This window comes from Lemur catta, chromosome 1, assembly GCF_020740605.2.
Source record: "Lemur catta isolate mLemCat1 chromosome 1, mLemCat1.pri, whole genome shotgun sequence".
NCBI lineage: Eukaryota > Metazoa > Chordata > Mammalia > Primates > Lemuridae > Lemur > Lemur catta.
Window position 1 is genome coordinate 274,543,889 of NC_059128.1, and position 26,694 is coordinate 274,570,582.

At 46.9% G+C, this 26,694-nt stretch overlaps 1 protein-coding gene and 1 pseudogene across 6 annotated transcripts in view; both read left to right on the forward strand.

The window, feature by feature from the left end:
- The first annotated feature begins 6,384 nt into the window (after positions 1 to 6,384).
- The window catches only part of EVA1C (eva-1 homolog C), an 84,591-nt gene continuing 64,281 nt past the window's right edge, over positions 6,385 to 26,694 (forward strand). For 2 of the 6 annotated variants that reach the window (XM_045540547.1, XM_045540546.1), the window contains exon 1: positions 6,385 to 7,063. In XM_045540547.1, the coding sequence (XP_045396503.1) occupies positions 6,904 to 7,063 (160 nt within the window). In that variant the 5' untranslated portion in view covers positions 6,385 to 6,903. Of the gene's footprint in view, positions 7,064 to 7,098; positions 7,114 to 7,340; positions 7,632 to 26,694 lie in introns of those variants that run through there. The other 4 variants (XM_045540545.1, XM_045540551.1, XM_045540550.1 and 1 more) reach the window with 4 other exon arrangements.
- Positions 13,424 to 14,312, forward strand: LOC123630686 (annotated as a pseudogene).

The window sequence follows — 26,694 nt, forward strand, 5'->3', positions numbered from 1 at the left end:
GTTCCCAGTGGCATTTAGGGGTTGGGTGGGCAGGACCTGTAACTGCCTGAAGCTCCAAGCTTCCCCTTCTGTAGTCGCCCGCCTGTGCAACAGTCCTCAGCCTCCAGCCTCTCCCTCGCCTTCCTGTGACTTTTGTTGAGGGGATTTCACTGCTGCTAACCAAGGGGAAGCCAACTGGGCATATACGTGGCTACTCTTCTCTTTTCTTCCTTTCAGGAGAGATGAAATCACTAGAGGGGCTAACGTGGTATCGACATACAGCAGAATATCATTTGCCTTGGACAGGGAGGAAATTCTGACAGATGCTATAACAGGGATGAACCTTGAGACATTATACTAAGTGAAAGAAGCCAGCCTAAAACGACAAATACTGTACGATTCCACTCACACGAGGCACCCAAAGTAGTTAAATCCATAGAAGCAGAATTAGAATGGTGGCTGCGGGGGGCTGGGGAAGAGGAGAATGAGGAGTTGAATGGGGACAGAGTTTCAGTTTTGCAAGACAAAAAGGGTTCTGTGGACACATGGAGGTGATGGTTGCACAATAATGTGAATGTGCTTAATACCACTGAACGGTAACCTTAAAAATGGTTAGAACAGTAAAATTTATGTAAATTTTACCGCAATAAAAAATAATTTTAAAAAGAAAAATAATTTTTGAAAAGATGTGTGTGTGTGTATGTGTGTGTGTGTTTGTGTGTGGACTTGAAGAGCTCAAGTGAGATTTGGCTGGCATTTCAGAGGAAAGCCAGGTCCCAAAAACTTAGGTATGTCACAGGGGCTGGGGCAAGGGACATCGCTGGGCAGAGGAAGCTGATGAGGAGGTGACCCAGGCCTGTGGGGACCAACAGAGTGGACCAGGGGTGGGGAGGGAAGCAGGTATTCAGAAAGCAGTGCTGGGGAGAATGTCCCAGACAGTTCATAGAAGAAGAGAAATACAGAAGTCCGGTGGAAATCCACATTGCAATGTCCCACCAGAGGATCAGGGCCGCTGTCATTCAGAGAAACAAGCTGAAAGCTGCTCCCATCAATACCTAAGAAGGCAAAGTGTATTTGATCACAGAGACATTTCTAGGGGTTCGAATTAAAGCCAAACACCATCTTATGCTCAGTGAAAAATAACAAGCGAAGTCCATAAAATGATTGCATTTACCGTCATAGCTATGTATGTCCGAAACGTCTACTCTGACCAGCTCTTCAAGCTCTGATCTCCACCACAATCCACAATCCACGTACCAGACTTGGCAGAACTGGGATTTGGACCTTGAGCTCTGACCACAGAGCCCATACTGTTAACCACTGACTGCCCTGTGCTATGCCTGCGTGCAGGGCAAGCTTGGTTTTCTAGAACCAGAGCTGCCACTTCCCAACATACTGGGGTGCTTCCTTCCGCCAGCACACTTTCCTTTCAGATGGCAGAGAACTCGGTAGGAAGAATGCCTGGTCCCCCAGTGGAAAAGAAGGTGGAAAGAGGGAATAGGAGTTTCTGGAGACAAACTGCTCCTTGCTCTCAGACAGGGCCAGGACAGCCCCGCTCCCTGGAGGCAGCAGGTCACCGGCAGCAGCCTCAGGACTTCTGTTAGAACCAACACCTTCCAGCCTTGGAGGGGACAATGCTGGTGCTCCCTCCAGGACGGAGTCCATGCTGTCCTCCAGAAACTTTGAAAACTTGGGAACTCCCACACTGAAAAATTCCCACGAATCAGAATTCAATCATTCACAATGCTCTGAGAACCTCCAAAGGTTTGCTTGTGCTGAATTCTTCTTTTCCAAAGAGAAAACTATGATTAACATATAAACAAATTGATAGCATGTGCAAAAGTAAGTGCAAATATTTATTTAAGAAAAAATTATGGAATTTCAAGGAATCAGTATAGATTTAACCCAATTTTCTGAAATCCTACATCTATTTTAAACGGGTTATGAGCTTCTAGAGCCAAAGTGGACTTTAGAATTCAGCCTTCTCATTTTGCAGATGTGAAAAAGTGAGTGGCAGAGAGGTCAAGTGCCCTTGTGGGTGGCTCTCTCTCAGTGGGAGAGCTTGGGCTTGACCTGAGGTCTCCTGAGTGGATGTTGAGTATGAGTAGACACTATTGGACTTGATGCCTTTGACCTTCAATGCTACAGACATCAGTTGACAGCTGGGTACATGTTCTTAAAGGCCTCCCTTGTAGGCTTTGGGGCCAAATCTTCCTCATACAACCTTTCTAGTGCATCCCCGGCTTTTGCAGTCCTCACCGAACAGGCTCCTTGCTATTGATGTGGCTCCGTGGTGCCAGCTCTATAAACAAACCACCATTTGTTGCTTTCTAAAAATAAGCCTTTTTAGTTCTGGACAGCATTCAGCCTTGCTCTTCCTGAGCTGAAAGGTTGGTTTCTTTGAGGCTGACCGATGATGGCTTATGTCTTCTCAGAATGGCTACAGCTCATCTGTTGGAAGCCAAAAGCCTTACCTTGATGGCCCAGGTGAGAGGGCATGCTCAGGGCTGGAGTTTGAGCACAAAGTACACAAACCTATTTCAAAATAGGCTTGAATATTTGAGGAGGGCAATAGCCAGGGTCTCAAGGAAGAAGGAAAACAGAGTTGTCACTTGGAGCTGGAAAGGAGCAAGGATTGCTTTAGAAGAAAACAAGAGGCAGGAAATAAGACCTGTAACTGACAATGTCCTGTAAGTGTGCCTCTCGCATATAGAATGAACGCAGCGGACACAGAAGAACTTTTTAAACTCATGCAAGAAAGGACAAGATTGCCCAACAGTGCCATCACATAAAAGGGAACACTTTCATTTTACCTCCACTTCAGTGTCCATCCCATAATTGCTATGTCTTTGCAGTATAAGAGGGCATCAAATCCTGGTCTGGATGGTCCATGTGAGTTTGTGTCCTCAGTTTCTCCATCTGAGAAATGGAGAAGCTGGTAGTACCTAGGCCATCTTCATGTGACCTGGGCAATTGCTCAGGGGCCAGTGCTCAAAGAGCCCATGCTTGGTTTAATGCTCTGCTGTTACCATCTTGGAATTCTTAATGATTTTTGAACAAGGGGACCTGCATTTTCATTTTGCACTGGGCCAGTAAATGATGTAGTCACTCTTGGTTAGTATCTCTCTTAATGGTTGTTATGAGTATTAATGTTCTGGGAACACTTTACTATCTGGCTCACCCTTCATCAGACTGAATTTAGTTCAATTCCAGCTCCTGTAACTGTGCTGAATAACCAAATGGTTATGTCTTTTATTATTCACATTCCATCACAGAAGAAAGAGTTTAGGGGAAAACTGCCTTGGTGGAAAAGATCATCCCTTTTCAGTTCCCAGATTGATTTTACAAGAGTCCCCCTGCTTTGCAGCATATAGTCCCATCCCCATTTTCCTGGCCTATGAGTTGTCATAGAGCCTCAGGGTTTAGGTATTTGAATCTGTAATATTTAGAGAGAAGGAGATAGGGTAGGGGGTATTGGTTTCCATTTGGTTGGGAGCACAAAAGCACTCAGAAGTGTGGGGAGCACAGAGGAAGATAATGGAGTAACTTGGTTTTCTTGCAAAATACCAAAATTCTTAAAGAGATAAAATTAGGACTAAAATCTCCTGATTTAAAAGCAAAGGGCCATGGGGCAGAGCAGAGGGAAGCCAGGGAATTGTCCTTCATGCTTCTCTCTCTTATGCCCACAACCACTGGGTCACATCGGGCTGTCCACCCATCTCCTACACGTCCCTCCAATGTGGCCACTTCTTCCCTTCTCAGCAAGCCTGCTGCACCCACACAAAGCCCGGCCATACACTCTTGACTGCACCCCCGTCTCCCCACATCCACTCTTTGTTGTCCGATTTTTTTTAAACTGCTTTATTGAGAGATAATGAACATACCATACAACTTAGCCACTTAAAGCATACAATTCAATGGTTTGTGGTATATTACATTACTAATTCTTTTAAGTGGTGGTAAACGTATATAACATAAAATTTGCCATTTAACCATTTTTAAGTGTATGATTTACTGGTGATAATTACCTTCACAATGTAATATAATCATTGCCATTATTTCCCGAACTTTTTCACCACCCCAAACAGAAACTCGGTACCCATTAAGCAATAACTCTCCACCCCCTCCTTCCCAACTCCTGGTAACTTCTATTCTACTCTCTGCCTCTATAAATTTGCCTATTCTAGATATTTCGTATAAGTGGAATCATACAATATTTGTCCTTTTGTGTCTGATTTATTTCACTTGGTATAATGTTTTCAAGGTTCATCCATGTTTTAGTATGTATCAGAACTTCATTCCTTTTTCCAGCTAAATAATGTTCCATATTTTGTTTATCCACTTGTCCGTGGATGGACACTTGGGTTTCTTCTGTCTTTGGGCTATTGTGAATATTAGCATACACATATTTGTTGGAGCCCCATTCTTTGGGGTATGAACTTCCAGGACCCCCTTCTGACTCCTCCAGTCCATGTGCACTCAGCAGTCAGAGTAACTTTTCGTCAGCACACCTCCAATCATATCAGTTCGCTACTCACGATTCTTTGCCAGCTGAAGATAAAGATGGAAATGCTCAGCAAGGTCTCCAGGGCCCTGAACTTGGCCTGCCGAATTTTCCAAGTCTCCTTGCGCTGCACTTTGCTCTGCTCCCGCCACCTCAGACTTGTCTCCATCCTTCTACGGAGACAGACTCCTTTTGGATTTCAACATGCTGGCCCCTTTTTCTAGAATGTTCATCCTCCCCAAACACCCAGCTTTTGCTAGCTCTTGCTAGGCCAATTCTTCCTGTCTTTCACATCCATCTTGCCTTAAAATTTTCGCTAATGTCTCCCTTCCTTCCTCGGGCTTAGCTTCTCCACTACCCTCTTTTGCTCCTATGGCCCTTTGTCTCTCGTGACGCTCTGTTCACTCGGCATTGTTGATCGCTGTCTTCCTCCCTGCTGTAATATGACCCATATGGACTGAGCACTACCTTGGTCCAGGCCCTGTCCTGTGCACATCTCCGGTATCAACTTACCGAATCCTCACATGTCTGAGGACTTTGCCAGAATCAGTCCTCATCATCTTTACAGGCAAGGAAACCTGGGGATGCCGTCACCGTTAGTAGCAGTGCCCACTCTGGCGTCTGGAAGCCAGCGCGGACCCATGGGGCGCTGCTGCCAGCCCCTAGCGCTCGGCGAGCCAGACTCTCTCCCTGTGCTGGAACCCCGGGGCCCTCGCTCGGAACCTGGCACACGCTAGTACCCAGTTCATATCTAAGCTGGCTGAGTAAACAGATAGAATGGGAAGTACAGGACAGACCTGCATTTTGAGCAAACATTACTTACCGAGTGGCTCCTAAGTGCTGGGCATCCTTGCCTACCCTCCTAGCCTCAGTTTCCCCAACCTAGAGAGAGCACTCTAATACATGGTTTATTGAGAAGGTTGGGTTTTTATTTTAATGCAGATTTTTAAAATCTTTGTGTCTGGCCGACTGGGTCCCTCTTGACAAACACTGGTGTTTTAGCATTTGCCACTCCATCCCCAGACTGGGAAGACGGGGCTGGGAATCCAGCCCCCACGGAGCACCAGTAGGACTCAGTGTCATCCACCTCTCCGGGATCTCAGCGGCCCACCTCTAAGAGGGTCCCGCGGGAGGCCAGCGCGTTCACGTTTTCTTTCTCCAGGCCTCCGGGCCACACTCTGGGCAGTTCACAGCCCTGGAGCCCCGCCCTTGGGTCTCATTATCTACGTTTCCGCGTCACGCCCGCAGCGAACTTGGCAGGCCCTCCCCGCGGTGTCAGGAACACTTTGTGCCTAGCGCCCGCCTGCCGGGCCCCCCTCCCTCCCGCCGGCCCCGCCTGGCCCGGTCACGCCGCGCGGTGGAAGGAACCCGCACCAGGCGCTCAGCCACCGGTACCCCCAAGCACTTGACCTCCATACCCTCTAGTTGGGGCCACATAGGCCGATCCTCGCCCACGGGCTGGGCGTCCAAACGTGGGTCATAACCGCGCGTAATCTAGAGGTTCAGAAAGATGCTATGGCCCAATTTAAAACAAAGCCCAATTATTAGCGCTCGGTGGCTATTTATGCAGGTCCAGTGTCAGCTCCACTAGCGCTGCGGACGACCAAAGGAAATGTAGTCCGCGCGAAAAGAAACCGGTTCTGGAGCCACCTGACCCGTTTGAGACCTCCAGGTCGTTGCCATCCTGGCTGCGTGAGCTTGGGCAAAGTGCCAGCACTCAGTCTCCTCTTCTGTGAAATGGCGAGAACTGTGCATGCTTGGTGACTCTGCACGTGGCTCGAGGCGGGTGGCAGGGACGGCAGTGCTGCGATCCACGCCTCCAGGACCCCACCTTCCCGCGGTCCCGGCTCGGCCCCGCCCCGGGGGCGCCCCAGCCTCACGCTCGGCGCTGGCTCCAAAGTGCGTCACGGGCACCGGGCGCGCTCCTCCTGCGGCCAGGGCGAAGCTGGCAAGCGGCCAGCGCGGGCAGGGCCGGGGGTGTCGGGCCCTCTTCGGGGCTGGGACCCGGGCGTGGAAGGCGCTCAAGTTGCGGCCCCAGGCACGCTGTTGGGGGCGCCCTCCGCAGCGGGCAGCGCGCCAGGTACCGGCCTCGGCAGCCTCCGGGCGCGCGAAGGCTACGCTTTCCCTCCTGCCCCCCTCGCTTCCTCCTGCGCGGCGACAGCGGAGATTTCCTCTCGGGGAAACTACGCGGATCCTTCCCGGGGCTCCTCGCCCCGCCCCAGCTCTCCGCCCCCTCCCCTTTGCTGGGGAGTCTGGGCTGGCCCGCGCCGGGGAGTAGGCTCCGGCTGCCTGGGCCGGGAGGCGGCGGGGGGCCGCGGAGACGCTGGCCACAGACTCGCCCCGCCATGTGACGCAGCCCTCTGCCCGGCGACCCCCAGCGTTCCCCCGGCCCGTGTCCGCGCCCTGCCGCGCGGCGCACCATGCTCCTGCCGGGACACGCGCGCCCGCCGCCCGCGCCCCAACCCGCGCAGCATCCCGGCCTCCGCAGGCAGGTAGAGCCGCCGGGGCAGCTCCTGCGCCTCTTCTACTGCACTGTCCTGGTCTGCTCCAAAGAGATCGCAGCGCTCACGGACTTCTCCGGTAAGAGCGCCCTCCCTGGCCGTGCGCCCCCGGCACCGCGGTGCGCCCAGGTGAGCCCTGGGCTGGGGACAGCAGCCCCTGCCGGCGCGGCCAAGTTGGATCAAAGTTGAGGCTTGCTCATAGCCACTTTTCTTGTCTTGTGTGAGCCGTTGGCATATAGGTACTGCGTGCCGGTGGCGGCAGGGGAGCCCCCCACCCCCAGAAGGAAGGGTGTATGATATATTTAGAGTTTCTCTCCATGCTGTTGACCTCGTAGGTTTCCCAGCATAAGGGACCCAGCCTGACGCACGCGCGTGCTCGCCGGAGGCTCCTAAAGCTGAGTCCTGTGCCGCGCCCAGTGCTGTTAAAATACACGTGTTGTGGTCGGAGGAGTTGCACTTGGTTTGCCACCGCGTAGTCTCGGTGCCCATGTAAGGAGAGTAGCCAAGCGGACACCTGTCCTGAAGTCTGCGTCAGCAGGCAGGAAGGGAAGCCCTCGGGGACTGCAGGTCTGGTGAAAAGGCGGTAAGAGATGACGAGAAGCTTACAGTACAGAGGAGACTCAGGGGCGTGACTTTATCGCCAAAAGGTATTAATACCAGCCTCACCCCTCTTCAATCTCAGTTTCCTTCTCTCTCTCTCTCTTCTCCCTCTCTCTCTCTCTGTCTCACACACATACACACACTGACTCCCTCTTCTCCAGTAAACGATGAGGTTTTTCTTTTTGGGAACTTGAACCCAGGCTCTTGCAGCGAATTTCAGGTAGTTTGAGGTTGCAGGGTGTGCCGCTGCAAAGTGAAAAAAGTTTAGGTTGATGATGGGCTATAGGAGTGCATGCTTGTATCAGTGCTGCACTTGCTTAAGATCACAAACCTCCTTACAACTGTAACAGCCCAGAGTCTCCCTCTAGCAAGGCTGGAGGCTCTCATCCTTTCCCAGCCCAGCCCAGGAAGCAGCTCTGAGCCTCCACTCCTCCGCCAGGGATCTTCTGCCAAGCCCAAGCTTTGCATAGTCCCTGTAGGGCCCTGAAGTGCAAGGTGTTTTGCAGTATAATTGTGGTAAACTGAGTCACTTCTCAGTCCCGTTTGTGCAGTAGACTAGTATTAAAACATGGCAAAGGTCAGGGGCAAACCAGTTGAATTGAGTTTCTAGTTTACTTAAAGAGAATGTCATTGTTAGTTGAGAGCCCTTAGGTCAGAGGTTCTTAGCTTTGAATATTTAATATCAAGGCAGTATTCCTGCCTAGCAAAGGAAACCAAGATATGGCTATTTGGCAAGCAAACCGTGGCCCTTAAAATCAAGCACCACAGGATCAGGACTATGTGGTAAATGTTCTGGGGAAATGCATCGAGCTTTTCAAGTGCTATTGACTTTTTTTTTTAAATAGAAATTTCTTGGCTGCTAGAAAAGTTCTGTATTTTCTGATTTAAGCTATGGAGAGCAGGTCTGAGTTCAGCCACAGTCTAGCTCTGAATCTAAAGAAAGAATTAAAAGCTGACAAGCCCTTTTATTTTGTGACATCATTGCAACTGAACAAATATTGCTTTAGGCAATTTGTGGTGTAACCATTAGATTGTTTTCACAGATTATAGACACTCAAGAGTTTTGTTTCTTTAGGGAAGCAGTTGCAATACTTGTAACATTCTAGAGGTTACCACCCAAATTTGGAATTGTCTGTGTGTAGCAACTGTTACATACAGTGGACTTGAGCTATCAAACAAGCCAGCTATATCCTTAGGAAAATGAATGCTCTGATACAGGTTCTTCTAAATAATGTAATGATAAAAGCATTTCCTTCTGCTTTCTGTGCAAACTTGAGTTCCCGGGTTTAAAACTCTCGGAGCCAGCGGCAGGTGGTGATATTGCCACCCACAGCCAGTCCTCATGCTCCCTCTGATCAGTGATGCTCTCCAGAGATCTGAAGAGTAGGGAGACAGTGTCAGGGAGCCTTTTGGGGAGAAGAAAAGAAATACAATGTCTTCCCAAACCACAGATACATTCAAGTTTAAACCTTAATTCTATACAGGGTGAGATCAGGGGAACATTAGGAAACTCTCAGGGAGAAAGAGAGATGAAGTCTTCCAAAGTTAGCTAGTTTGACTTGAAACTTAACGAACCTTCAGGGACCCCCAACCATGTGATATACAGCATGGAGGAAAATTCCTAAACTCCAAAGATGACACTGTGAGTGTTCAGTTCAGTGTTTTAGTTGAAGCAGTGGGTGCTAATCACGTAACTCCAAACCACCTGGGGCCTCAAAGCTTGCTGCCCGCCTTCCTGGGGACAGTCGGTCCTGTTCCTTTTTATGAACTTGGAGGAGTGTATAGAAACCAAAGGAGAGCTGTATAAAGAGACAGTGGATCCTCCCCCGCGGAGCCTTACAACAATAGCCAGGCTAGAGAGCAGCGTTTGACAATGCAGATACTTGCTTGTGTTTCTAAATAAGGGAAACACATCAAAAACTAGTAGAGGATGAAGGGAACTTGGGACTCCTTTGCCCTGTGGAAAAGGAGGGAGGATGGTGTGTCCATGTGGAAGAAAGTACCAGAATGTCAGGGGTCGAAGCCATTGTCTGCATAGTATAGGGCCTCCCAGGAGATTAGCAGTGCAGAGTTTTGAAAAGTTACTTAAGCCTTTCTCTTCTTTGCAACTCTTCTTCGAGCCTTTTGCTGAGGCTGTCAGCTGGTATAGTTTTCCTGGGTCATTGATTTTTTTGCCCCGGGGATTCCAGCATCAGTCTTACTCTTAATAACCCTGAGGCTGTATCGTGGCCTCCTCCTCCTCCTCCCTCTCCACACTCACGACTTGTTCTAATCACCCCCAATCCTGCTGGTAAACAGGCTCCCCAATCACCCCCTTCTGTCTCATCCCTGGAGACATTGAGATGCTGCCAGCAGCCACTGGAAGGCTATCATCACTGCATTAAAAATGTATCCCAGCGAAGGCAAGAGCATTTCATGCAAAATTAGTGCCTCTGATCCTTAATCTTGTACTCAAATGTGCTTGGCTTTAATCCATTTTTGTCTTTGGGATGGAGTTCCGTTCTTTTGACTGCATTCTCAAATTGAGGATTTGGGCTGAGATGTCCAAATTGATCGTTGATTTAAAAAACAAAACTAAACAAACCCCAGAAGTATAATGTCACGACTATGGTCTTTGTTCAGAGAGCAAGACAGGGAGCTAGAGCTTGAAGTTGAGAGGAGGGAGGGAGGGGTGCCCTCTTAAGTTCCAGTTGTAAAAAGCAAGGGATCCTTTACATGTTGCCTTGCCACAAGAGTGACATTTCAGTGTGTCTCTCAGACTTAGTGTGCAGTGGTCCCGCAGTACTTGATTTTTTTGGTGCTGTTACTCTGTGTAGTTTCTCTGCTGAGGACAAGCTGGGCCTTCTTTTCCCTTCCTACTTCTTTTCTTTCTCTCCTTTTCTTCTTCTTCCTTTTCTTTTTTCTCAAAGAAAGTCAAGAGATTGATGGACTTATGGGTAGGGGTGTGAGGGAGGAAGGGAAGGAAAGGGTGGAAAATTGTTCTAGTTCCCCCCTGGAATTCCTGGAGAACTCTTGCCTTTGGACAAAATCGTCATGTTTGTATGTGTCCACACTCGGTTTTGCCCTAAGGCACATAGTGGTGAGTGTGGGAAGCGGGTAGGGCAGGCTTTAAAGTCTTCCTTGTACCCAAATGTCTCCAGACCTCAAAGAAAGGTCACTATATGGAGGAAGTTTTTTGTTTTTTTTTTTAAGGATGAGATCTTGTTAAGCTTGTCAGCCAGAAGTGCAGTGGCTATTCCCAGGTGCGATTATAGCTCACTGCAGCCTTGAACTCCTGGCCTCAAGTGTTCCTCCTGCCTCAGCCTCCTGAGTAGTTGGGACTACAGGTGACAGTACAGATACTTGCTTGTTTTTCTAAATAAGGGCCTGGGCCAATGTTCTGATCCCTGCTGTTGGTTGCCCAAGTGTGCAATAAGTGGTACTTGGTACCAGACTGTATTAGTTTGCTAGAACTGCCACAATAATGTACCACAGAAGGTTGCTTTTAAACAATAGAAATTTATTTTATTGCAGTTCTAGGGGCCAGAATTCCAAGATCAAGGTGTTGGCAGGGTTGGCAAGCCTCTCTCCTTGGCTTGTGGATGGCCGTCTCCATCCCCACCCCATGTATAAATATGGTAATTCAATTGATCTTGGAGGCCTGGGGGTGGGGACTCAGTCCTGGTGGACACAGTTGTCCATTTTTGGAGAGGTTGAACCTTGCGATTCTGCCTTCAGATAAGCACTGGGTCTCAGCCTGGCGCCACAATAGAATCACTTGGGGGTGAGCAAAAAACGTGTGGACGTTCAAGCTGCACCCCAGGACTTCCGATTTAATTGGCCCTGGGAGACCCAGACACTGACTACTTTTTAAAGGTCCCCAGGTGATTCCAATGCGCAGCCAGAGTTGCGAACCACTGCTCTGGTATTCAGAGGGGAGGGTGACCTCCTGCCCATGCGGCAGTTCATCCAGGGGCACAGAAGCGTGGCTGGGTGTCCCCCTCCCCCACTCCCCAGGGCTCATCACCAGGGAGACCAGGACTAGATTTTCCTAGCCTGTCACTACATCCCAACACATACACACGTGCAGGCACACACGCAAACACACATGTACACACGCACACACTTCCCTTGGCATTGTATCATGCCTCAGTCACATCATCTTTTTATTCAGGAGTTATCTTCACTTTAAAAAAATTTTATGGAGTAAAGGCGAGCTTGTAAGCAAAGAAAAACAAACTGAATGTCTGAGCTGAATGTTCATCTGCCACAGAAGAAGGGAGATGAAGAGCAAGCGTCTGAATCCGCTCGTCTGTTTCCATGGAAAGTCGCTGCATCTGAAAAATGTCCCAGCAGCTCTTTCTGCAGCAGAGGGGAGTCCCGGCTGGCAAGTGGTTCCGTTATTGATGGCTTTGGTCTCCCAGGTGCTTTATTGGAAAGGCAGCATAGCAGCAGTTTCAGGGAAAGAACAGAAAGGAAGGAATAAAAATTAATTGGGCTCAGTGTTGTCTGATTTCATCCTCATAGCAACCCTGTGAGGTGAGGATTAGTCTCCTGTGCAGACTCAGCCTCAGAGAGGGTAACTAACTTGCCCAAGACCACCCAGCTGGGGAGCAGAGGCAGAGGTGGAGCCAGGCTGGGGGACTCAGCCTGCGGGGTATTGAATGGGGAGCAAGGCCATAGTTCATGGAGTGACCACTGCTGTTTCAGGTGTCCTTGGAGTGGACTGACCCTTCCCACCCTTTCATCAGCATCTTCTCATCACAGTCATTACAAAGTGGGTGCCCTCCAAAGTGATCCAGTGGGAGAAGAGAAAAATGTTAGACCTTCTGTTTGTCTATTTGCTTTTCCATCTTAAAAAAAAAAGTTCAGTTTTGATTATAATTAACATGTAAATTGACAGCGAACAGCATATCATTTATCAATTTTTGTTTTTTTTAAGAGAGAGGGTCTCACTTTGTCACCCAGGCTGGAGTGCAGTGGCATGATCATACCTCACTGTAACCTCGAACTCATGGGCTCAAGCGATCCTCCTGCCTCAGCCTCCCAAAGCGCTAGGATTACAGGTCTGAGCCACCACACCTGGCCCAGAACAGTATATAATTTATAAATAAATGTACATATATTGGAGATGTGTTCTCAAAATGTTTTTTCTGATGGGGAGGTCACTGGTCTTCACAGCCATCTTGTCGGCTTAGTACTTTAAAAATTCTTAAGAAGGCACTGCTTTGAGGATGATGTACACTGAAAGAACAACTGCTTCCCTGTTACCCACCCCCGCCACCTGCCTTGCCTACTCCTCTCCCCAGCTCCATAACTGCTAGTAAGATTTAGAGGCAGGATTTGAACCCAGTACCTGTCTGGTTTCAAAAATCCATACTCTTTGCATTCAAGCTGAGCAGTGGACCAAGAAAGTAGGGGTGTGGGTGCTCTGACATTTTATTGTATTCTGTCACTATTTTAATGAGGCTGGTATGTTTGCATCTTTCTGTAAGGAAATAGCTTCTCATAATATTAATAACACAAATCCTAAAGTTACCACGATTTTAGCACTGGAAGGAGAATCTCAGATTGCAAGGATGGCTGACCAAGTGAGTTGGGTCTGGTCTGGTCTGAGTTTTCCCTTGCCCCTTAGGGATACCTCATTCTGCCACCTTTTAGCTGTCCTCTGCGTGTGTACAATCTCTAGTTAAAACTCTGCCCAGCACAGGCAGTAACTTCCTTACTTGGTGTTCCTAAGTGCAAGTAGGAGAAGTTGGTTAAATTAAAAATACTATTAGTTTATCAAGAACATAAAGCTCTCTGTGCCAGACACTGTTCTAGGAACTTCCTGTTAACTTATTTAACCCTCACAATCGTAGCTATGAAAGAGATGCTATTATAAAAAGTTGAAGAGGAAGGTTATCAGCTGCTTCAAGATGAAGCTGAATATCTCCTTCCCAGCCACTGGCTGCCAGAAACTCACTGAAGTGGATGGTGAACACAGACGTTGTCCCTGGGAAGTATATGGCCACAGAAGTTGCTGCTGACACTCTGGGTGAAGAACAGAAGGGTTATGTGGTCCCGATCAGTGGTGAAACAGCAAGTAAGGTTTCCCCATGAAGCAGGGTGTCTTGACCCATGGCCGTGTCCACCTGCTTCTGAGTATGGGGCATTCCTGTTATAGACTGAAGAGAACTGGAGAGCGAAAGCCCAAATCCGTTCAGAGTTGCATTGTGGGTGCCAGGCTGAGCATACTCAACTTGGTTATCATGAAAAAGGAGAGAAGGGTATTCCTGGACTGACTGATACTCCAGTACCTCATTGCGTGGAGCCCAAAAGACCTAGCAGAATCTGCAAACTTTTCAATCTCTCTAAAGAAGATGATGTTTGCCAATATGTTGTAAGGAAGCCTTTAAACAAAGAAGGTGAGAAACCTAGGACCAAAGCACCCGCGATGCAGCGTCTCGTTACTCCACGTGTGCTGCAACACAAATGCTGGCACATTGCTCTGAAGAAACAGCGTGCTGAGAAAAATAAGGAAGAAGTTGCAGAATATACTAAACTTTTGGTTAAGAGAATGAAGGAGGCCAAAGAAAAACACCGGGAACAGAGTGCCAAGAGAGGTAGGCCGTCTTCTCTGAGAGCGTCCACTTCTCAGTGCAATCAAAAATAAGAGTTTTTGAGTAGCAAATAAATAAAATCAGACCCCTCCTCAAAAAAACTTGAAGAAACTGAGGCAAAGGGAAGTTAACTTTGGGGGACTTGAATCCAGGCAGCTTTTCTAATACTAAGGTTAAAATAAAAAAGTAAATAAATAAATTATAATAAGTTAAAGCAATCTCACTTCTGTCATTTTTTTTTTTTTTAAGATAGAGTCTCACTCTGTTGCCTGAGCTAAAGTGCAGTGGTGTTGTCATAGCTCATGGCAACCTCAAACTCCTGGGCTCAAGCAATTCTCCTACCTCAGCCTCCCCAGTAGCTAGGACTACAGGTACACACCACCACACCTGGCTAATTTTTTTATTTTTTGTAGAGACAGGGTCTGGCTCTTGCTCAGGCTGGTCTGTCATATATTTTTTTTTTATCTTAACATATCAGAGCCAAATCTTTCCCAGAACTTACCTGGTGTTGTCCGTTCCATGTCCTGTCTAAAGATAGTACCATCCAACCCCTAAGAACTGATTATAGACTTATATCTATAATCTATTTCTGGGAATATGGTGAAACTGGTGTTCTGAAATTATTTCCCTGACAAAACACTTAGAAATGCTGAATAAAATATAACAGACAACCTTTAAGTGCATAGGCAAGTGATTAAATATAAGAACTATCCAGGGAACAAAGATGAAGAGAGAGAACCAGAGAAGTTAGTTGGCACTGACACTATGGCTACACTGGGTCTGTTCTGTGGTCTTGACAACCAGAATTTAATAGGTACACGTGGACAGGAGATAAGGCATTAGACCAATGTAAAGTGGGGAGGTGGAATAAAGATCTCTATGTAAAGCCAGAATCTTAAAGGGCTAAACCTTCAGAAAAAGGCAGATGAAACAAATCAGCCTTCTTGCAAGGAAAGGTGACAAGATAACTTGTCTCAGTCTGGGCTCAGGATTGGAGAAAAAAATAATTTCCCTTGAGAATGTGTAACCAGAGGCCTGCCTTTTTGAGAGTCGGTTTTGAATTCATGTTACCTTTTACTGGGAAACTCAAGCTGAGAAACTAATAAAGTTGTCCCATGGTACCTGTCAAAAATAAATGCACAGATACTGCCTGCATGGAAACATTATCAACACAGGCCCCTCAAGAATCCTGTAGATGAAATTCTGCTCATTATAAACACACAGTCCAAAATTATATTATATGAGTAGTAGTCAGCAGCAACAATAGAGTTCTTAAGAAATAAAAAAGGGAATCTAAAACATAAAAAGAAATAAGAGAGGGAATATAAGGAACAAAAAGGCTATCAAGAAAGAGTATGCATATTTGTAAAAGAACCAAATAAATCTACTAATATGAAAAATATATTCATCAAAATTAAAAGCTTAATGGATAGGTTAAAGAGCAGATTAGATATAGCTGAAGAGAGAAACAGTGAGCTGGGAAAATAAGCTGGAGAAATTCTCCAGAATGAAGCAGAAGAGAACAAGACATGGAAAACGTGGAAGAAAATTTATAAGACCTGGAGGATGGAATGAAGACTGAACATACATCTGATCAGTCAGCATTCTAGAAAGAAAGGATAGGGGAAATGAGGAAAAGGTAACACTCAAACTAATAGTATCCTAAAATTAATTTTTAAGAATTGATGAAAGATGCAGATTCAAGCATCCCAAGGAAGATAAATAAAATAAATTTATACCTAGATGTATCATACTGAAACTATAAAATACTAAAGACAAAGTGACAGTCCTAAAAACAGTCAGAGAGAAAAAAAAATACTGTCTATAAAGTCTTTGCAACAACAACAGTGGGAGCCAGAAGATAGTAAAATAATATTTTCCAGATTCTGAGAAACAAACAACAAACAGACAAACAAACAAACAGGAAACAACTGTCATCCCAGGACTATATACCCAACTAAACTATTTTCAAGAGTAAGTGTGAAATAAAGACAAATTTACCACTAATAAATCTTTACTGAAAGAACTACTAAAGGATGTACTTCATGAAGAAGGATACTGAGTCTAGAATAAATGCATAGGATAGAAGGGAAAAAATTATGGGCAAAAGAATGGTACAACTTCTAATGCACTTTACCTACATGCCTTGCTCTGTCTTCCTACTTAGGGAGTGTCATCTCCTTGCATTGAGAGGGATGTTCTCTAAGATACTTTGCTCTTTTGGTGGTTAAAGTCACCTGATGCTTTCTGGACCCCCACTTGAGCTCTTACACTGACTTGTGACTTCTAACCTGAGATATTCAAGGCCCTCCCGAAGTAGGCCTCAGTTCTATGGTGATTACACACTGGTAGTTCAGTGGGGAAGAATGGAAAACATTCTTGAGTTTCTAGGCACCAAATGCTGTGCTAGGTATGGTAGAGGGCTCCTCCAAAGAGTCAGTGTTGACCTGGGGAAGCTTGCTTTCTAGTGGGTTTACAGACACACAAATAACAAAGGAGTATGAGGAACAAATGATAGATTTGGCAGGTCACATTCTCCAAAACTAGTAACTAAACCACAGAGCCAGGAACTGAGGGTTTATTCATATGTCTGCAGGCCTTCCAGACAACTCTGCCCATGTGTAGGTTTTACATTTCCACATGTGAATTTCTAACCCTTATGTTCTCTCTGCACAGGTTATGACACCTGTATCACTTGCTCACTCAGGCCCCTGAAATTGAATTTCTCCTGTGTTAACAAGTTAGAGAATGAAGCGATGCTTGGGGTTGGTTTTGACCTGAGAGGCAAGTTTTCCACATACAGAAAACCAGGGAACATTAAAATTCAAAACTCAGCCCAACTGAGACTGAAACGTGTGTTTGCGAACAGTCTGATTTCATGTCTGCCTCAGATGTCCTGTGAATACAAATCGCCTCATTTGGGATTGGAGGAACAGGGAGGACGAAACCTAAGAATGATCTCCAAAGCAAATCTTTAATTCGGATGAGTATAATAGAGTGTAATCCCATTTCAAGTCTGTCAGCATTCCTTTGATGATTACAAATGAGTCCCTTTTCCCCAGCAATGTGGGGGAATAACTGGATAAAATAACTCTTTTTGTCTGCGAGGGCCCGTGCGATGCATACTCGTGACAGTTTTCAGAGTCGTGTTTCAGTCTGAGAAGAGCACACTGTGCTACCAAGTCATCTCCTTTCTTTTCTCTTGACTTGGAAGATTTTTCACTCTTTTCATGTTCCGTGGCTTCCCAAATTCTCAGGCTTAGAAATCATAAATCATCGTACTGTAACGAGGAACAAGAGAGACCCAGGTCGCCCGGTCCCTTTTCCTCCCTGCCTGTGTGACAGGGGACAGGTGGAAATGAGAATGTATGATCTTATCTTGAAGGCCAATTTGTACAGCTTTTGAGGGATATACTTTAAGGAATGCATGCAATTTTATGGTCCTTTTTTTCATTAAAAAAAAAATGCACACTGAACCCAAGTTCAGGCTGACATACTTCTTTTTATCAAGTTGGCTGTAAAATTAAGGGACATCATTTTTACATACCTCCCTCTATTTTCTGAGGCCTGAATGACTAAACGCTCCTTCCAAAGCTAACAACGTGGAAGGCTGTGTGGCCAGGTCAGACTGTACACAAAGACTCAGCCCCGTCCACAGCCTCAGAATGCAAAGAGGCTTCAAAGACCCCGGAGCTGCATGTCCTGAGTGTGGAATTGTCACGGCAGGAGATCCACATTGAGCGTATCTTGTGGTCTTGCCTGTTCTGCTTTTTTAAAACCCGGAGTTCAAGTGCAAATGTTCCTATTATCTGATTTCCCCTTTTTTCTTAAAGTTAGGTACCCCAGGATTATTTTAAAATAGTGTGATTGCTTCTGAAAGCCATACATCAGCACTTTGAGTCAAAAGTGCTGTCTTGGACATCTTTGTTTCTCTGTAGCTATTCAAGGTAGGTTATTTGGTTTTGTTAACATGGACCAAAAATGCCACTTGGTCTTTACAGTTGCTGGGTATCTTTACCCAGTGAAAATTTAGTTTTTCCAAATGTTCAGTTGAAACCAATGATTCTTGGTCCAGGGCAATCTTGTCCCTCAGGAACATTTTCCAATGTCTGGAGGCCCTTTTAATTGTCACCACTGTGGGAGTGCTGCTGGCGTCTGGTGGGTCAAAGCCCAGATGCTGCTAAACATCTTACAACGCACAGGATAGCCCCCCACAGCACAGAACCTCCCATCCTTGTGCTTAGGTTCAGGAACCCTGGGCTAGACTTGTCCTTGTTTTATTTTTGGCACTTTTTGGAACCCAAAGAAAGTGAAAGCATTTTTTAAAACCCAGAGTTGAGTCTGGAGTCCCCGGACTCCAGCTCTAAGGCCCTCGTCCTCAAGTCCAGCTTGCCCGCCACAGCCCAGAAAGGAAATGAAAAGCCTCCCATTGCACTGCTTCTCCACATTCTCTAGCCTGGTGGGCTTTTTTCCTCCTCTTCCTTTTCGCTAAGGAACTTGCCTGTGACTTTGGCCCTTTTGCTCTTCTCATCTCAGGCTACACTATTTGCCATCGTTAATGTCAAACTGAAACATTACTCCAGAGAGGTGTTCAGACTTGAAGTCGCTTGCTCGCTCGCGGTGCAAGGATGCATTTGCAACACATCTCAATTATTTCGAAATCCCAATTAAGCAATTGCCAATTGCTTCGGGGGTGGGTAATTGGATTTGAACTTTAAAAAGGGAGAGAGTGAAAGTCATGAAGACTGTGCAGGAATCTGCTTTCCCTTGGTGTCTCCCAGGCCCTCTGCTCCCTCCTGTGACTCTGTCTACCGCCCGCCGGGCCCCACCTGCCTCCGTGCACCCTCGCGCAGACGGCTGGCGCGGTGCTTGTGCAGGAGTGCGCTCAGCTCTGTGCGCTGTCATGCACGCCTTGGGACACATGTGGGCGTGGGGTGAGTGTCACTGTGGGGCCCACACTGAGCAGAGGGAGAACCCCATCAGTGGACTCCTCTGACATGGTGACTGCCACCCCTGCCCGGAGGCCACGAGGCCGTGGGAGGGTCCCCACTTTCAGAGCACGCCCTCCCCTCAGTCACCCCTCTTTCAGACAAGTCGCAACTCTACTTAAAATATTTCTCTCCTTCTGCCAAACAGAGAGAAAATGTAGTATTGTTTCCAGGAGAGCAAGCAGGGGCACCAGCGGGAATGGGTGTGCAGTATTTGTACAGTTTTGTGACTCAGTCCATTTGAATTTCCAAGCATTTTAAGAGCTTTGTCCAAAAAAAAAAGGTCTATTGTGTGGCTCTTGGCACTGAAGAAAATAGCAGGCCTGTCAGAACTCTGTTTCAGATCTAATTTTCAAGTGGGTGATGTAAGAATGCCGTCCAGCGGGAGGGCTCTGCTCATTTTCTCGTTCCTGCTCACTTGGGTGCTGTAGGACTTCAGTTTTCAGGATCAGCTCGCGTTAAGAAACCGAAGCATCTTATCCCTGGATGCCCTTTTAATTAAAAGGCATCATGTTCTTAAGCCAAGATTAGTATGTCTTTTAAATGAATACGGCTTCCTGCAATACAAGTAAAAACATTTCTGACTATGTATGTATTATATATGTAATATAATGTAATACACTATATACTTATTTTTGCAGGGCATCTTCTTGCAAGACCTTACTACCCTTTTTTTCAATACAGTTTTGAAAATGCCTAAGAGACATCATTGATCTTCTCAAATGCCTCACGCACTCAGTATTTGCTGCTGGGTACAGATGGTATAAAAAATAAGCAGGAAAAACTTGCTTTTGAAGATGCTTTTGCCTAGTTGTTTTCTTTCCTGGACATTGAAACAGTGAACAGTGATTTTTCTCATCACATGTATATTTTATGTAGAGTACACATTTTGTGCTGACTCTGCCTTCTCTGGTTAATAAAGATTATGTATTACATTAAAAAAAAAAAAGAACTGAAGCATCATATTTAACCCCTGGATCCCTCTGAACCGTGAATAGATGATAGGTTTCTAGGCTGGGAAGTTTTTCCACAGTGTGGCCAAGTGTCAGTCCATGTTGTGGAGGCGACTTTCTACTCAAACCACTCATTTGGGTCCTGTGGCCAGTGTCATCCATCCTCAGCAAAACAGCCTCTGTTTTCTTCTTCCTGGTTTGCAGAAAGTTACCCGAGAACCCTGGGGAGTCACTGAGTGTAAGGAGCTTTTTTCGTAACAGAAAACTTAACATGGAGACCCCATGCACACACCAGGCTGGGTCCAAGGTAAAACCAGACTGTGGACAACAGAACACACATAAAACCCCCCTGACTCGCCACTGCAGCAGTCTGTTGCGCTAAGGGAGATCTGACCACAAGGAATGTCTCAGTTCCTTGCTGCCGTGTGCGTGACTAAAACACCAGCCAGGGGCCTTCATCTTCACAAGGCGTCAGATGGGGACTTGCAAACCGGCCCTAAACTGCAGCCTTCTGTGGGACCTTCAGGAACCTTCTGGAATGCGACTCATTTCTGTCAAAGGGTCTTAGATGAAAGTCTACTCTGCCATTTATCTTCATTACCTACATACTCTCTTTCCGTGGGGAGGCAAATTATTAGGTAGAGTTTATGCAGTCTGATATACTAATTGAGAGCTTTAAAGAATGTCAAATGTTTGTGATTCGGTCTCACAGGCTGGATTAAAATTGCAGTGTTGAGTGTTGTAAATTAGTATAATTACCGTTGTTATTATTGAAGCAAGCTGTGAGAAATGAACGTTATCTGACAATATCTGCATTTCACTGTAGGGAAGAGGGAATTTGCTGGAATTACAGAAGCCTGAGAACCACAGAGGAATTCTCACTGCAGGGTATTTGGGGCCCAGAGTTGATTCCATTGCATACTAAATCCTTCCTCAATTTAATTTTAATAAAATCATTACCAGGGAAATAAGTCACAAAAGGACAATATGCAGACTTTAGAACAGAGCTGTCCAATAAAAATATAATGTAATCCGCATATGTAATATTAAACATTCTAGTAGCCACATTAGAAAAAGTGAAAGAAAGGTGAAATGAATTTTCATAGTCAATTTTATTTCACTCAGTATATCCAAAATATTATCATTTCAACATTAATCACTATTAAACAATGATTAATGAGATATTTTACATTCTTTTTTGCTTATGGAGACTTGGAAGTCTAGTGTGTGTGTATTTTACATTTGCAACACATCTCAGTTCAGACTGGCCACGTGTCCAGTGCTCAGTAGCCACATGTGGCCTGTGGCCACCATTCCGGGCAGTGCAGCTTTGGGTGAGTCTAGAGTAGGGCAGAGGTTGGCGTCTGGGATCAGGGTGGAGCCTGAGCCTTGTTTAGCACTGCTGGGTGAGGGCACCTGCTTCCCACGGAACCCGGGCCAAGTGTGCCTCACGAAGGAGCCAGTGGTGGTGCCTCAGTTACCCTTGGGAGCTTGGCCTCCCTTTTGCAAGAACCCACCCAGAATGCAGTCCTTGTGAAGGGACCAGGGGTGCAGGGAGTCACCCCATGGGACCTGTCAGTAATAACAGAAATCGGTCAGCCCTACTCTTCCAAATCCCTTTCTGCCACCAGATGTCACAAGATTTCAGGCAGTCATCCTGTGTAAACCCTGCATTGGGGTCCAGTTAGGAGCTGTGGGTCCTCCTAGAATGCTCCTTAGCCTCGGAGGCAATTCTTGGTCAGCCTCATTCTACGGCCGAGAAAACCCAGGCTTGGCACAGGCAAGGATTTGACCCAATGTCTCCCAGCTTATCAATGGTAGGACCAAGACTGGACCCACAACTGTGCTGCTATTTGGAGTCACCATGCTGCCCCCAAGATCAGGTCTCCAAACAAGCAGATGTGGGGTGCTCAAAGAGTCCCAGCCTAGAACTCTCCTCCCAACTGACCATACCAAGGGCTGAACTGACTGTTCATTATTCTTCTGGGTTCACACTAGCATCACCTTGGGGTGTGTTTCAAATACACTGATGTCTGGAGCTCCACCCCCAGCTAATTGAATCTGAATCTCTGGGTTGGGGCCTAGACATGGATATTTTTTAAAAGCTCCCAAGGTAATTCTAATATACAGCGAAAGTTGAGATCTGCTAGAAAACATGGCATATTTTCCATCTATTTATTAAATACTAAATATTAATTATTATTTTCCCAGACACCAGAAAGTGACAAGAATAGTATAAAGACATCCTTTGTAATCTTTGTCCAGATTCCCAGTGTTGCCATTTTACCACACTTGCTTTATTCTTTTCTAAGTGGCAGAGAGGTATCCTTTACTCCTAAATATTCCTGTGTGTTCCTTAAGAACAAGGACGTTCTCCCACATGACCACGACGATGAACAAAATCAGGAAATTTACCCTGCTATAACACTGTTTTCTAATCTATAGCCTTCATTCAGGTTTTACCAGTTGTCCCCATAATTTAATTAGAGAAAAAGAAGATCCTAGCTAGGTGTGATGGTTCATGACTGTAATCTCAGCACGCTGGGAGGCTGGGATGGGAGGATTGCTGGAAGCCAGGAGTTTGAGACCAGCCTGGGCAACACAATGAGACTCCATTTATTAAAAAAAATTTTTTTTAATTAGTCATGGTGACTCACACCTGTAGTCCCAGCTACTCAGGAGGCTGAGGCAGGAGGATTGCGTGCACCCAGGAGTTTCAGTCTGCAGTAAGCTATGATTTTGCCGCTGCACTCCTGCCTGGGTGACAGAGCAAGACCTTGTCTCTAAAAAAAAAAAAGAAGAAGAAGAAGAAAAAAGAAAATCCCAGATCACGCATTATTTTTCAGTTGTCATGTCTTTTTAGGCTCATTTCCTGATATTGTCATTCTTGAAGAATGCAAGACAGTTATTTTAGAGAATGCCCCTTCGTTTGGATTTGTCTGATGTTTCTTCATGGTCATGTTCTTATGCATTTGGGACAGGACTGTCACGGCTGTGGTGCTGTGTTCTTGGTGCATCACATCAGGAGGAACCTGAGGCTGGTTCACTTCATTACAGTGAGGTGAACGTTGCTCATTTGGTGAAGGTGTGCATGGGCCTCTTTTGCATCACAGAAGCCATCATCAGCCATGCTTGCTCAGATTAAGGGATCACCTTGCTTAATTATTTATCCCGCAAGGCTGTCAGGGTCTTGAACTCGCGGGACAAGCAAGTGTTAAAGCAGAAGAGGAGAAAGGAGGGAAGGTTCTGGAAGCTGGAGTTTTGGCAAGGGGGGCTGGTCCAGGGACAGCACCTCCAACATTGCTCCTAGTGTTAGGAGGAAGCGGCAGGAGAGTGCTCAGCCCGGAAAGGGCTTCCGCTTAGGGAAGGGAGGCGTGGAAGAGTCAGACTGCTCACCTGTGGCTTTGTTGCGGGCCACACTGCTGCCAGGGGGTCTTTCATTGCTGCATTTTTTAAAAATTTCCTCTTCAGTATTCCATCTGAAACAGAGCAAACTCCTGTTTTCTAAACTTTGGCCCGCCCTCTATCTGTCTGTTTGTCGGGGATCGATGTCTTCGAACTTAGCCCCAGGAATAACTTCTGTTAAGGTGATGCCCAACCTGTAACTCCATTCGTTTATTCTCTGTTGCCGTCTCCAGATGAGGGGCGGTGCTTGCCATTTCAGAGAGCACCAGAACGGGTCGGCTTGAGCGCATCCCCTGTGCTGCTGCCAAAGACCTCTCTACCCCACAGCTTAAACCTGTTATTTGTTGTCACAGATGGTCAATACGTGGTTTGCCTTCTGTGTGTCTGTGTTGGCTGAGGCTGAGAAGGGCTGGGGTTTGTTCTGTCCACCTGGGGCTCAGGGCTCCCGCCGGCCCCAAACACAAGTGGGAGGACAGAGCCGGGAGCTGTTCTCCCTGTCTGCCTTGGTCAGTCTCTGCCTGTGGCTCTTTGGCTCCTTATCAGAGTGTCATTCCTTCTTCTTTGTTCCCTCTCCTGACTTCATGTGTTTACCCTCACCTGGGCTGCTGGAGGAACATCCCGTTGCTGTGGAGATTGTGGCCACAACAAATTAGGTTCCTCAAACTCAGGCTGTCCCTTGCTGGTCTCTTCCTCATACCTTTGAAGAAAACGACAACTAACGGAGGTAACAATAACAAAGACGGATGTTTATGCAGAGCTCACGCCGGGCGGAGCAGTTGTCAGGGATTACATGTGTCCCCCCCAAAAAAGGGTATGTTGGGGTCCCAACTCCAGTGCCTCAGAATGTGACCTCACTGGAGCCAGGGTCTTCACAGAGGTAACCAAGTTAAGAAGGGGCCACTAGAATGGGCCTCACCCAACATGACTAGTGTCCTTATCGAAAGGGGAACTTTGGACACAGATGCACACAGGGAGAAGGCGCCGTGAGGACTGGACTTAGCTGCCACGAGCCGAGGGACTACGAGAATCTGGGCGGGAGGCCTGGAACAGATCCTTCCCTGGTCACTTCAGAGGGAGCGTGGCCCTGCCGATATCTTCGTCTCAGACTTCTGGCCTCCAGAAGTGTGAAACAATACATTCCTGTCATGCTAAGCCACCCGGTTTGTGGCACCTTGTTACGACACCCTAGGAAATGAATACAGCCGAGTTCTGAGCACCTGCCCTGTAATCACTCATTTAATCTTCCCCACAGCCCCTGAGCTGGGCGCTGTTGTTATTATCTTCATTTTGTAGGTGATCATAGGGAGCTTGAACAGTTTGCTCGAGGTCACTTGAGCTAAGAAAAGCCCACTCTAGGCAACCCCCTAACACCTGCCTCTGGCTGTTGCCTTAGTTCTCCTCTTGTCTCCTGTCCCCTTCCTCTCAGTCTCCTTTACGGGACCTTCTTTGTTGCCTCATCTCTCCAATGTCTGCCTTCCCCAGTGCCTCCCTGGCCTCAGCCCGTCCAGAACGGAGTCACAAACCCTGCTCCAAACCGCAGCCACCCCAAGTCCTCCCTCTCCCTACGCCTCGTGTCCCCACCACCTACCCCTACTGATTCTATGGCTAAATCGCTGTCTCTAAAGTCAGGGCTGGCAGCATAATCTGTAAGGCCCAGTGGGACATGAAAATGTGGGCCCCTTGTTCAAAAAGTGGAAGAAAAGTGCTGTTAAAGATGCTAACATATAAAGCACTTTCCCTTCTTCTGTGGTCTCTCTGTCTCTCAACTTGCCATGATGTTTTTCACTTGCTATTTAATGCCCTTCTAAATAAAGAAAAATTACCATTTTAAATTATTAGCATGGATTCTACTGTTCCTCTTTATATTGTGCAATGCCAGTTTTAAGTGCAAATATAAGAACATTGAACTCGCACGTGGAATCACAGAAATGACATAATTTGTATTTTGCATGTTTTTTTTCCTTGTGAGAACAATGAGAACTCCGCTGGAAACTATTAATAATTCAGCTGTTTTTTATTTCACTGTTTCATACCTGCACCTTCTACCACTGCTCTCTACCTTTGGCTGGCTGACGTGGAAAGGACTGAAAGGAAACAGATCTATGGATTCCCCTACCTTTCCCTCTCCTGCCTCACCATGCCCAGTGGAAGTGGTTGGCTGCTTACAGGGAAATCACACAAGAAAGAAAGGCAAGCATGGGGCTCCGTGGTTGTTCTTCTTTTTTTCTTTCTTTTCTTTTTTTGTTGTTGTATTGTTTTGGAGACAGGGTCTTACTCTGTCACCTGGGCTAGAATTCAGTGGCATCATCATAGCTCACTGCAGCCTCGAACTCCTGAGCTCAAGCGATCCTCCTGCCTCAGCCTCCTGAGTAGCTGGGACTACAGGCGCTCACCACCACACCTGGCTAATTTTTGGTTTTTTTGTAGAGACGGGGTCTCGCCCTTACTCAGACATGTCTCGAACTCCGGGCCCCAAGTGATCCCCCCTCCTCAGCCTCCCAGAGTGCCAGGGTTACAGGCATGAGCCACCATGCCCAGCCAGTTGTTCCTGTTTCTTTAGTGCCATTGCCTTTGCTTTGCATTTAAAGCAGATTCTGACTCTAACAGAAAGTGTGGCCTCTTGGTGCCGTCAGCATCTCCTGTGTACACAGTTGTGGGCGTGGCACGCTCTCCTTCTGCTCACTCGGAGTCTTGCTGGGCCCCCATGCACCGTGGCCCACCAGGGTTCTATGCTCAGGCATGGAGAACACTCCATGGGAGTGCGGTGGCAAGGAACGGGGGGATCTCACATTGTGGGTGTCTTGTCTGCCAGCAAGTTCTAATGTCCCGTTGGATTATAAAACATAGGTTCAAATATAGGATGATGAAGAGTTTCGAGAGAGGGACAGGGGAACATTAAGCCAAGCTTGGGGCCCTTCTCAGTGTGGGGCACCATGGGACTGCGCAGGCTGCATACTCATGGATTCGTCCGAATTTCCAACCCTCCCGCCTCTCCCACCCCATTCCCCACTGCCACTGTCTCAGTTGGACCCTTCCTCATTTCTCACCCCCACACCCAGGACTGCATCTACCCTGCTTTTTCCAAGGGTCTCCCCAGTCCCTCCCACACAGGCCACCCCAGGATTTCTCTGCGTTGCGAGTCCGACCGGCGTCACAGCCCTGCACTAGCTCCCACCTGCCTTC